Source organism: Sciurus vulgaris, assembly GCF_902686455.1.
Source record: "Sciurus vulgaris genome assembly, chromosome: 1".
Classification (NCBI taxonomy): domain Eukaryota; kingdom Metazoa; phylum Chordata; class Mammalia; order Rodentia; family Sciuridae; genus Sciurus; species Sciurus vulgaris.
In genome coordinates this window covers 138,813,744-138,826,316 of record NC_136461.1, presented here as the reverse complement: position 1 = coordinate 138,826,316, position 12,573 = coordinate 138,813,744, and the positions used below count along the sequence as shown (strand labels likewise).

Below are 12,573 nucleotides of genomic sequence, written 5' to 3'. Positions count from 1 at the left end.
TGTTTATTAATAGCGTTAGGTTTTGTGTGGATGAAATGTTGGGAATAAGTAAGCAGAGAAAATGTAAGTTATTTGGTAGGTTGTGACTATCCTTGCCTCACTGTCTCTTTAAGATTTGGGAGGAGAAAGACCTAGCAGTGTGTTTTCATCAATGAGAAAAATGATATGTATAGTAGGGAATAGTGAAGAAAAATACAAGAATAAAGAAAAGTACAAGACATTGAAATATGAATTCTCCAAACTGTAATAGTCTTGAAGTTAAATGCAGTACAAAGGTGCATATATTTATGAAGCCACATCTGAACACTGTTTAGACCCTTTCATTGCAGACCACTCCCACACAGGAAACTTATAGGGAGCAGAACTTGGCACAAGATTCAACAGAATCAGTCTCTTGGACCCAGTGTAGTTTTCTAAATACTTGTACTTAATTGAGGACATAATGTTCCACATGTAAAATATTAAAGAACTAACAGTACTTATTAGATTGGCATTTACTTTAAAATCAGTTTTCATCTTAATTTACCCTGATACCTTATTTCTTTAGAACTTATTTTTTAAAAAAGAACATTTTTCATATCATTCAGCTGTTATAGAATAATATTATTTGTACATATAACCTCAAGAAGATTGTAAATAGTGGGTCATATGTGATTTCTCCTTAATTTTAACTAATAGTTTTTTGAGATGAATAAATAATTATACATAAATCAAAATAAGGAGTATACATGAAAAACCAAAAATTCATGTGCATTGTAGTGTCCCACTGCTGATTCCTGAGCTCAGGTTTCAGAAAGTAATTAGTCACTTACGAACCTAAGAGGAGTTTAGACTCAACTTGAACTTCTCTTAGCAAGTTCAGATATGACTCTGTATTTTGAAGTTTTGTGAATGATGAAACAATAATTTTTGTTTTATCTTTTTTTTAAATGAAAGGCTAACTTAGAAATAGTAAAAAGCCCATATGAAGTTAAAGAGCAAACATCTCCTGCTTCCATTTTTAACCATGTAATATTGGAAACAATGAATTACTTGCACTATTGGTTAAATGTTTAATAGTATTATTTTTTCCTGGTTTAACATGACAAAAAGATCAAAAAACTTAAGTTAATTTTGTGAATGAAAAATGCAGGACTTAAAGAAAGATCTGCTTCAGAGCCGACTTTCCCACCAGAGGAGGCTGAGCCACATGCTGAGCCGGAGGAGCAGGCTCCTGAGGGGACAGGTAAGTGGTCCTGGAGGTCTCAGAGGATACACCTAGACTATCAGGCATCTTTTTTTGCAGAAACTTTTTTTATTCACAATTTGTTTCACATGTTTATAGAATAGTGAACTATTTTTCTTCTTTTCTGAAATCTTATAATAAACTTCGTTTTTTTTCTAATAAAATTTTGAACAGGAGAACTTTAATTTTTGAGACCAAGAATCAAAGGCACAGACAGGTATTCATTGCCTGAGATCACAGTTAGGAACCAACTTGTTTTTCTTGATTCCAATTCTACTATTGTACCATATTGCACTGAAGGTAAAAATAGACATGTATCATATACACACATTATCATTTGCCACATGATTTTAATAAAGTAAGACTAATGGGTCCCCAGTCTTTCTTATATGAGGATCTCTTGTCTGCATTAAAGGACTTCCCAGACTTCCTTGTGATAGTCTGTGGAATCTGTTCTGTATTTACAGATTCATGGATCAATTCAAGTTATTTCTGTAGCCATTGAAGATACTATGACCCATAGGTTGAGAACTCTTGGAATATTTTAATAAATTAGTAAATGAAGCTTTAATTCATTACTATCATTTCCTGTTTATGACATTTATTATTAAGTACTGTTTCTCTTCTGCATATTTTTCATTTATGCAGAATGCTAAGAAATTTGGTTTCACTGTGCCATCTATTGGAAATGTTAGGTATGACACTATGTATTTACTGGCATCTTAGGTTTTAGATTCAAACAGTACTGATGAATACTATTTGATTTTCCTTCCTTTTAAGATTAATATGTATGTTGCTCTAAATTTCATTATTTCTTCAGTCCATAATCCTGTAAAAATTTATTGTTTCCTACCCTTTAAGTTTTATAATGTAGATGTGTATTTGGATTTAGCATCTCAAATTTTACTTTGTAGTAAATAAATTTATAATTTAAAAATCATATTTTTAAGGCAAGTGCCTACACCAAAATGTTATGCCATTTGCTTTCCACTCTTCCTTTTTTATTTTTGTTACTATCATTGTAAATTGTAAGTAAGTTCTATAATCCATCGGTTGACTATTAACCCGTATCCTTCTCAACTTCTATTTGTTTTGTTTTAAATGTGGCCTTCTCAACCTTCCTCTTACTCTGTCCTTAATTTTTCTTTCTTCTTTGCCTCCTTCTACCTATTTGATAAGCCTAGTTATATAACTCTCATGAAAATTCAATGAAGTAAAGTCCTTAATCCCTTCTTGACTCCCTCTGCCATCTAATTTCTCAATCCACTATAATAGCTAATTTTGAAAGCACACTCTGCAATCACCTTTTCACTTTATTTTTTCATTCATTCTTTAACCCATTGCCGTCTGACTTCTGCCTCTACTAACTGTCTCCATGGGAGAGCAAGAACATTTACAAAACTATGGAAAAATCAAATGGTATGGTATACTTACCAGGTTCAAAGCCACTGCTGGTAACCGGCAATTCTGGAAAAGTGTGTGATGGCCCAGTTGTGGATCTCTCATATCCTGTTTCATGGCTCAGGTTTCCAATTGTTGGAGCAACACCGCCATTAAAGGATTTTGCACAGGAACAGAGTTCCTAGCCTACACTTCTGGCAATCCATACTAAGTTCACTTTGGCTGCTGTCCTCAACAGTTGTGAAACTGAAAACCTAGTTAGGAAGCTGTGGGAGATGATGAAAGAAGAATGGAGATTGGAAACTCTTCTAAAATTGTATCAAAATATACATAAAGATGGATTGTGAGATATAAATATCTCAAAAAATGTAAGACACTGCAATACTTTAGAAGTGCGTTTGTTGAGTAATTAGCATAGTAGATACTGTATTTAAACTTGTTCCCTGCTTGAAATTCTAAATTAATTAGGTTTTGTCACTGAAGATTAGCCCTTTGACATAACTAATGTCACTGGCATTATTTCATAAGACAGTATTTATGATGCTAAGACCAAGTGTAGTATTACTTTTATTCACTGAACACAGATCGTTTCACTGAAAATCGGAAACGGTGTCAGTGTAGTCAGTTTCTTGCATGTGGCGTGACTTTGCTGTAAACCTAATAATCTGATAAGCACTACAGTGTTAACAGAATGTCACCATGAATGTTCATATTTATTTGAATCTGTGGAGATCCATCTGTCACACTGTCTCCAAAGCTGTAAAGATCATCAGTTATAATGTCAGGCTATCTACTTTCACTTCCAGACTCCTGGGAGTGGTCGACCAGTCCTTACTCTCTGAGTCTTCTTTCCAGCAAGGCTGCCCTTTTTCCTGTCAGAGAACACAGGGCGTTGATCTGTATTGATTTTGTTTGTCTTCCACACTTTATCCTTATTTTCCAGTAACTTCCTTAATGAAAGCTTCGCCCTTCTCACTTTATTCTGTCATTTGTGTGGGCTTTACTAATTAGAAACAACTCATTTTGTTTCGCGAGGCTTTTTTAAAAATAAAAACCATACCTAAATTAGTTTTCTTTCTTTAAAAGTCCTGTTAAACCTTTTAATGTTTATATCCATTAACAAAATAAAACCAATTTTAATTATCTACTATGTTTCTCAGCATAGTTAAAAGTAGCAAATGGATTTGGAAAATGCACAGTTGCTGAGCCAGATATAGTCATTTTAATATGTAATGCACAAATGCCATATTTTGAGTGCTTAAGAGTTACCCATTGATGTTCAAATATTTTCTACTTAGTAGTGATGTCTTGTAATTATTTTAGAACCCCAGAATATTGAAGATGAAGTTAAAGAACACATTCAGTCCCTTCTCCACGAAACGGTACATACAGAGCATGGTATGAATTAATGTCTACTGTTTTGTCATGAGTTATGAAAATGATGTTTACATAAACATTTACATATTGAGATTTAAATGTTAATTGTACATTTGTTTTTTCTTAAATGCTTTATTCCAAGTTACTAAAGAATAAGTATTATTTTTAAGTAGGACGTACTTTATCACACTTTACTGTGAAAGAGTTTATTGCAGACATCTGATAAAGAATGTGCAGTGAGAAGTGAGGATAAGACAACTAAGACCATGATCCATCAAGAATAGATAGGAAGAATGGCAGAGGAAGCAGAACACCAGCAGGCAGGCTGTGATGGCTTTTCTGGGAGCTCCCTTTAATCTTCTTGCTTTGCTCATTGCCAAAGTGAAAAAGGAGAAATTTCTAATTACATAGGTCATATTCCCAGAGAGGACAAAGCATGCTATGTTGTCAGAGAATATAAAATATGCTCCCAACTCTAAGATCTAAAAAATTTCTCATGTATGGGGAGTATTAAATGACAGTCTCAAAACCAGTGTTTTAGGATTTTATAAGGCTTCTTTCTTAAAGCATCTTTGATAAAAGCAGAGAACATAACCCAAAAACATAGCTCATGAAGGGACTATGAACATAGCTCACAATGGGACCCTGATACCCTGATGGTTTGATGTGATACAAAGGTAGCCCTAAAAAGGAAAAAAAAATCCATGTATCATAAAGACATACAAATAATTACCTAGCCTTAAACTAGATTTTTCTGATGACTGCTCAGTGTATAGGATTCTGTGTCCATGTATACCAGCTCCTTTGCAGGTAGGAAGGCCACTTCACCTGAATGTGCATCTGCTCATATGAGCAAGAGTAGACTTTTCCTCCCTACAACTTTTTTTTTTGTAATAGTCTGTAAACATAAGGAGGTAGATGTAGACAAAACAAACCAGTGATCTTAATATAATGCAGGTAGTACTATAGTGGTGAGACACAGGACACTTTTGGGGGCTTACCTAGACTACGTGGGGCTCAGAAGAGAATTCCCAGAGGAAATGACTGTCATCCAGAAAGAGGAGGATGGTGTAGAACTTTACCTGCCTGGTTGTAAGAGGAGGGCACAGCATGTGTGGAAGCCCAGCCGAGAGTCTGAAGGTAGTTCAGAATGGTGGCATCTGGGGTGCAGAGGGAGAGTGATGAGAGACAGAGTGTCTGTTCTTGATTCCAACAGGAATTAAAGCCATTAGAGGTGTTTAAGGGTGTGTGTATTCTGCCTGCAGCCTGAAATGTGGGTAGGAGGGTGGTGCCAGGCAGCAGGAGCCCAGGTGAAGGTTATGCTAGTGACCCCAGTGAGTCCAGGTGGCTCATCAGACTCAATTCAGGCAAAAGTGGGAATGAAGGGAAGTGGAAAGAAACAGCAGGTGTGTGGGCGGGTGAAAGTGGGCAGCTAACCAGAGGAGGAAAGAATCCAGTCTTGCATATGCTCCCTGACACAGCCTTTTTGGACTTGTTTTTCCTCCCAGACAATCACATTTAAATGACTTTAAATGCCATTTATATGCTGGTGACTCCTGAATGTATAGCAGCAACCCTTATGACTGGTCTAAACCCCAGCTTTTCCCAGGACTGGCTGGACCCTCTATCACGATGTTGTGGGTGGTATAGTCTTAAGCTCTGCCTCACCCAGAGCTCTGGCTTCCTGTTCATCTTACAGGTCTCAAGCTCCTCCCCATCCCACCCAAAAGTGCTCTTATTCCAGACTTACATTTCTGTTAATGGCCTTCCCACTCATGTAGTTGTGAAAACTAAAAACCCAGGTGTTTTCCTTGTTCTCTCTTTCCTCTCCCCTCACCTAAACTTGTCATGTTGCCTCTGACACATACCTGGCTCTGCAGTGCCTCAGCCATGATGGCTGCCTTTTGCCGTGGCTGTTTTAGTGCCATCCAGTCACATCTGTTTACAGTCTTGCTCCTCTAAAACCCAAGTTCGGTGTTTGATGTGGCTTAGGCAGTTGTGCCTTGTTTAACCCCAGTCTCTTTCTCCCCTTTTGTCCTTTTCCTCTAGCCTTCTCTCTTTCCCTTGTTTGCCAAGTCTGTCCCTGCCCTAGAGCCTTTGCACTTGTCATGTGTCTGTCGGGATGTGCTGCCTACCCCACCTCATCTTCACATCTCATCAGACCTTGCGTGGCCCACCTTCCCCTATCATGTATTTCATTACTGGATTCAAGGCCTGCATCTGCCATTCATTAGCTGTCTGACTTTAGCAAATTCCTCAAGTTCCTCATGTTTCAAAGTGGACAATAGTAACTACCTCACAGGGGTGGTGCACCAGCTGCAGAGGGCTGGGCAGTGCCTAGAGTCTAGGAAACATCAGAATCTTTTCATCTCAGGAGGCCATCACTGGCTAAGCAGTGGAGACTCAAAGACAGTGAACAGTGCTTGAGTGGTTTCCCTACAGAAAACAGGGAACTGTCCATCAAACAGCAATGGCTGACTGCTAAACTTGCTAATGTAAAACTCATAAAATTTTTCTGGATGAGAAGAGAATAGGGAAAGAAGAATATGGTAAAAAGAGAAAGAGTAGTAAAAGTCTTAACGGGAATTAGATTTGGTGCTTTGTCTGCTAAATGTGAAATGGAGGGGGAAAAAGAATATAACTGGTGATGATAAGACAACAACCCACTCTTCACAGGGTATATTCAAAGAACCCACTGGATAACTTAAATTACAGACACTAGGGAAAATGCACTCTTGTGTTCTCTCTCTCTCTCTCTCTCTCTCTATGTGTGTGTGTGTGTGTGTGTGTGTGTGTGTGTGTGTGTGTGTATAAAATTATTGCACATATATGCTATTTAGACCCAATATATATAAAATTGTTTTTTCTTATATACTTTATCATGCACTGTGGCTGTAACCATTTTAGTTTAGATATGGCAGCAAAACTAGCAAATATCTTCTTTCACATTTTAATGAAAATTTGTTCTGCCTCTAGATCTCAACTACCTCAGAATACTCAGAGTATCGATTTTCTTTTCCCCTTCTGTCAAGAACTTTCACCTTAAAGGAAGCACCTTATGGCTTCTCTTTGAATATCATAATTGCCAGCATCTGTGGGGTCACTTGAGCACAAGCACTGTGATACCCTGGCAGCCCTTCTGATAACCAAGATGGCTGTCAAGTGACAAATGAGCTGGTAGCATATATAATGTGGTGAACAAAGGGGTGATTCATGTCCCAGATGGGATGGAAAGGATGGCTAGAGATTTCATCATGCTTCTCAGAATAGCACACAATTTAAAATTTACAAATTATTTCTGGAATATTCCATTTTAACATTTACATGCTGTGTTGATCGTGGGTCACTGAAACCATAGAATATAAAACTGCAGAGGAAAAGACTATTGTACATCATAACTCCATAAGTAGGTCTACATAATTTGGTAACATCTGAAAGCATTAGTATGCTACTCTAAAGACAATCAGAAGGAATTCCCACAATTTTCATGGAAAATTTATTCTCAGTAGCAATGGTAATATTATTACTACTGTAATAATAACAACACCTAAATACTTATTATGGGTCAGCCACTTTTCTATCTGTTTTCATCTCACAATAATGCTAAGAATATTTATTATTTCCATTTTATGAAGAGAAATTGTAGACACAGAGTAGGTAAGTAATTTGTGCACAGTCATGTAGTTGGTATGGTAAAACTAAATCCAGAGCCAGCCCTTCTAGCCTTGCCTTCTTAATCACTGTCTTTCATTTAGTCTAGCCCAGCTCACTCACGTTCTTAGAGTGTTTATAGGAGGTACTATGCTGAAAGCCTTGTCATGTTAATATGAGGATAATTTTTAGGCATGATTACAATCTCAAACTATATTGCAGTAGAATAATATATTATTCACACAAAAGCAGAACTGCTCAATATATCATAGAAGTGAATCACAGTAGAGAAAATGGGCATCTTTAAATATTTGAAGGCTAAGCCCAGAACAGTTTAGATTTAATGTAATACAGGCAAATTTGTATTTATATAGCGTCTGATGTAGATAGGCTGATAGCTGCTTTTTGCATTAGAACATTAGAATAGTCATTTAAAATTTTTACATGCAATTTTATGTCAATTCTCAATACAAGTTTTTGGTGTGATCTTTTCTCTGATTTGGTGATAATTGAAGCACATACATTAATAAATGAGTTATGAGTTTATTTATTCATTCATCAAATAAGTATTGAATACCTCCTATGGCTAGACATGGTCCCATGTGCTGGGCATACATAGTGAACAAAACTTAAGAGGTACCTATTGTTGGTGAGTTCACTTCCTAATAAGAAGAGACACATTCTTACCCTTAGGTAGAGTAGCACCTGGCCAGAGTCAGGGAGAAAACACCTTCAGAGTGGACAGTGCCAATAATGGCAGAGGGGAAGGATTATGTAGAAGCCCTTCAGAAGGCCTTTGTGTCTAAGTCAGCTGCTGCCTGTGGACTAGTGTATACCTGTATTATTTTGTTCATTATCCTTGTTGAAGGAGAAGACCTGCAACAAGACCAGGATGAACCAGCAGAACTGCAATTGGAGGATGAGAATTTCCTTACAGCACCTGATGCAGACGACAGATTTGAGACACTGGAACCTGAAACACTTCATGAAGGTAAAACACATTTATTTGGTTTCAGAATAAATTACAGTAGATAGTTTACAACTGCAATTATTGAAGCTTTTCTTGAGCCCCTTTAAAACCAATATTAAATGTTTTTTTCTAAGTTTTTTGAAATCAAAACTTAAAACTTCAAGTAAGGCAAAATTTTCCCTAAAATAAATAGGTCTCCTGATTTTGATTTAAAGTGCTTTTAAAGAAAACACAGACTATATTAATTTCTTATAAAAGTAGGTGGGATACCTCAGCAAATGACTTTTATGGTATTCTGCCTAGAGTGCCATTTGTTACTTGGCAAACAACTATTGAAATACTTGACTTGATCACCCATCGCAGACTCTAATGACAGTGGGTAGAACACTCTTCTTAGCTTCTAAACTTAGTGTCGATAGGCTTTTTCTGTAAACAGCCAGGTAGTAAACATTTTAGGATTTATGGAGCCTCAGCCTCTGTTGCAATGCTCAGCTTTGCTCTGATTGCAAAACTAACCATTGCAATCCCTAAACAGGTCAACATGACTGTGATTCTGTACAATGTTATCTATGAAGTCCTGCACAATAGAGTTGCCAAATGGTTACGAGGACTTTTTTAAAGCACAAAAACAATGAAAAAGTAAAATTTCTCTACTTTTCATCATACTTAATACATTGGAAAATTACTTAAGAAGCAAACAGCTTCAACTTATGAGTGGATATGTTTCTAAAAGCTTGTACCCATGCTTGCTGTTTAGAGGAGGAGATGCACTCCCATAGCAATAGTGATGTAAGTGTCCAGACCAACCTACAGAATTATTGTGCATATTTTTTTGGTGAAAAATGCAAACACAATGCTTTTGAATGTGTATGTGATTTTAGGTGTATTATACATTGACAGTCGTTGTTTATAGAAGAGCTTTAGTGCCTTTGACCTTTAGTGATTACTTGTGTCATGATTTCTGTGTAAAAGTGTTTCTAATATCTGAGGAGGAATGCTGATAAAATGACCTCCACATTTCTGTGGTATTGCTCCTTTCCTCCCATCTTTGGCCAAGATGACTCAGCAAGATTGATGGCTGCTTAGAATTTTGTATCTAGATTCTGCTTATGCAACAAATTTCAGTAAAGATGCTCAAATAATCAGGAACATGAGGAATTTGGTATCTTATTAGGAGGTATCTTATTTGGTATCTGATTAGGAGGTACAGAGATGGGTAGAAAGAAATATTTATAAAAAGTTCGTAAGTGCTGGAGAACTTATTTACTGAATGATCTTTGATTGAGACATAGATTCAATTTGAACTTTAAAGTTTCAACTTTATAAAAGTCTTTAGAAATTAAAAATATTTACATTTTATATATCTGTTAAATAAAATGACATGTACAATTCACAAACTTGTTGAGGATCAGATTTTCTGTTTAGCTCCCTGGACACATAATGTTTCCTTCATTCTCCATTTGTAGACTGTGTATTTTTGTTCTAAAAAATAATAGGACGGGCGTAGGAAATGGAACGCCACAGTGGAATGTGAAGTGGAGAGAAATTAGAACATTTCCTGGGTCCAGCCTTTGTCACAGTTTCACTCCGTGTTTATTAATCACCAGATTAGTGTTTGTCAATCTTGTAGAAATGAGTGGACCTTGAGTGGACCAAATAGAACATAGACACTTCAGAGTGCAGTTCAAGGGAGAAGGTATTAAGCAGATGCTTAATTGATATTTTTGTGTTTTAAGTTATTTAAATCAAAAAGAAGTGTAGATTCAGAATATACATCAACAGTAAAAGTAGTAATATCAATTTTATAAAAGTAGTAATATCAATTTTATCAATTTAATGTTTTTTCAGTGACTGAGGATAGTTACCTTGTGGAAGAGACAGGTAGGTTTTAATTTAGTAGTATTCTTTCTTAATTAGAGTAAGTCTTTAATAGAACCTCATGATATATTTAAAATATTATCTATTATTTAGTAATAACATTTTGAAAGTTTAATATATTACATGATAAGGTTCATAATATTGCTATATATTTTGCTTTGTATATATATAGATATACCTTTGTGAGTACAGTTTCTATTTTGAAGTCTATTTCCAATGATAAATCCCCAGAAGTGGGATTATTAAGTCAAAAGATACTGTGGACATCGTTGTTAGTAGTCTTAAAATTACGAAGTCAGCAAAAGGTTAAAACTGCTTTCTCACATGTCACATGCCCCCAGAAGCTATGGCCAACTAGCTGATTTTCCTTTCAATATTGGAGTTGATCATTCTTTCTAAGCTTAAGTACCATGTGGTATTTTTGACTAGTATTTATGACCTATATACACTATGTTATTTATAAACATTAGACCTGTATTCCAAGGTGGAAGAAGAATAACACAGAGTACTTGGGCTTGGAGTCCAGGTGAGGGCTGGGTGGTATGCCCAGGCTTCTTTGAGGCAGATGCTTCTGCATGGGCAGGAGGAGGACTCACCTGCACTGCTCTCTTGGGTTCTCTGCCTCTGTTTGTTTTTATTTGCTAACTATTTTGAGTCTGCATATGCTAATGAGAATATAGCTCAACTATTTTGTAGTTAGATTATAAACTCATTGATGTTGGGAACTGTCTTGATCAGTTTTGCATGTGACCCAAAGCACAGTGGGTTCCATGAGTGAACATGGTTGATCATTGCTGTGATTTAGTTTTGCATTTCTATTCTTACCAGGAATTATGCTTTTCTGGTTTTGAATATCATGTGATGTTTTTAATTTCCCAATTATTTCCTAATTTATAGTTTTACAGGATCATCATCAGGATGTAGAAGAGTTGATGTATGACCAGGAAAACCCAGGTTTGTGAATATGAAAATCATTGAAAACAGTGCTTCTGTTTGAGACAGTGACCAAGGTCATTTTAACATGGGGTGAACGATTCACTTGATTTAACACATAGATCTCTTCGTAATAACTTTCAATCATAGTTGAATCATATTTATAGAAATTTCTGAATATAGTTTAATATTACCTGGGGAAATAAGGGGAAAAGCAGATGTGTTTTCAAACCACCTTTAGGAGTTTGGACTATAAGAAGGATGCTAGAAATTGAATACAGTATGGTGTAATAGAGCCATACTGGTTGCAGATCCTCATTCCCATCTTTGCAACTTACACAGTAAATTTTGGAACTTCGTTCAATTTGAATTTTATTAGACTAGAATTAATCTGAATCTTTTAGAATGGTGTCTGATAATGTAAGTGTTTGGTGTTTTCATGTTTGGCAGAGGTGTATTTTTTTTATCTTTTAGATTCCAGTGAACCAGCTGTAGAAGATGAAAGATTGTACCAGAAAGCAGGTATTAGATGAACATTTTTATTGGATTTTGAATATTAATTTTAATTCAGTACTATGCATGTTTACATGGTGATTTTTCTTTCAAAGAAATCAAGGAGCAATTTTAACATGACTTTTTATCTTGTAATTAAATCAGTATATTAAAAGAATGTCAGGGTCTGGGGATGTAGTTCAGTGCCTAGCATGTGTGAGGCCCTGGGTTCAATCCCCAGCATCACAAAAAACAAAGGCATTTGTATTTCGCTTCATCTACCTACATTGGGTACATAACAAAATGGGATGTTAAATCCTAATGGCTAATTTTATTTATCTTGTGCTGAGAAATTTTTATGGGAATACTTTACTTGCTCTTTGCTCTCATTGTGTCTGGACAGAGGCACTTACTGACTACACAAACATTAATGTTTAAAGCAATAGAAATCCATGTTTAAAATTAAGGGATTTTTCTTTTTTTTTAGTGAAGAGTTTTAAGGACTCATGTAATATATATTTTTTTTAATTCTCTTTCTTTTGCAGATGATATAACATACCAAGACTATGATGAACAAGGTTTGGAAATGCTTCTTAAACCTTAAGGCACCTACTTGTTTTAAACACATAGTTTAACTATAAAATAT

General features: G+C 35.8%; 1 protein-coding gene across 5 annotated transcripts in view; it reads left to right on the top strand.

Annotated features, from left to right (window-relative positions):
• The window catches only part of ASPH (aspartate beta-hydroxylase), a 247,931-nt gene that overhangs the window by 94,969 nt on the left and 140,389 nt on the right, over positions 1-12,573 (top strand). For all 5 annotated transcript variants that reach the window (XM_079156072.1, XM_079156074.1, XM_079156073.1 and 2 more), the window contains 7 exons: positions 1,133-1,225; positions 3,950-4,024; positions 8,523-8,645; positions 10,473-10,505; positions 11,400-11,456; positions 11,910-11,957; positions 12,473-12,505. In XM_079156072.1, coding sequence (XP_079012198.1) covers positions 1,133-1,225; positions 3,950-4,024; positions 8,523-8,645; positions 10,473-10,505; positions 11,400-11,456; positions 11,910-11,957; positions 12,473-12,505 — 462 coding nt within the window. The remainder of the gene's footprint in view (positions 1-1,132; positions 1,226-3,949; positions 4,025-8,522; positions 8,646-10,472; positions 10,506-11,399; positions 11,457-11,909; positions 11,958-12,472; positions 12,506-12,573) is intronic.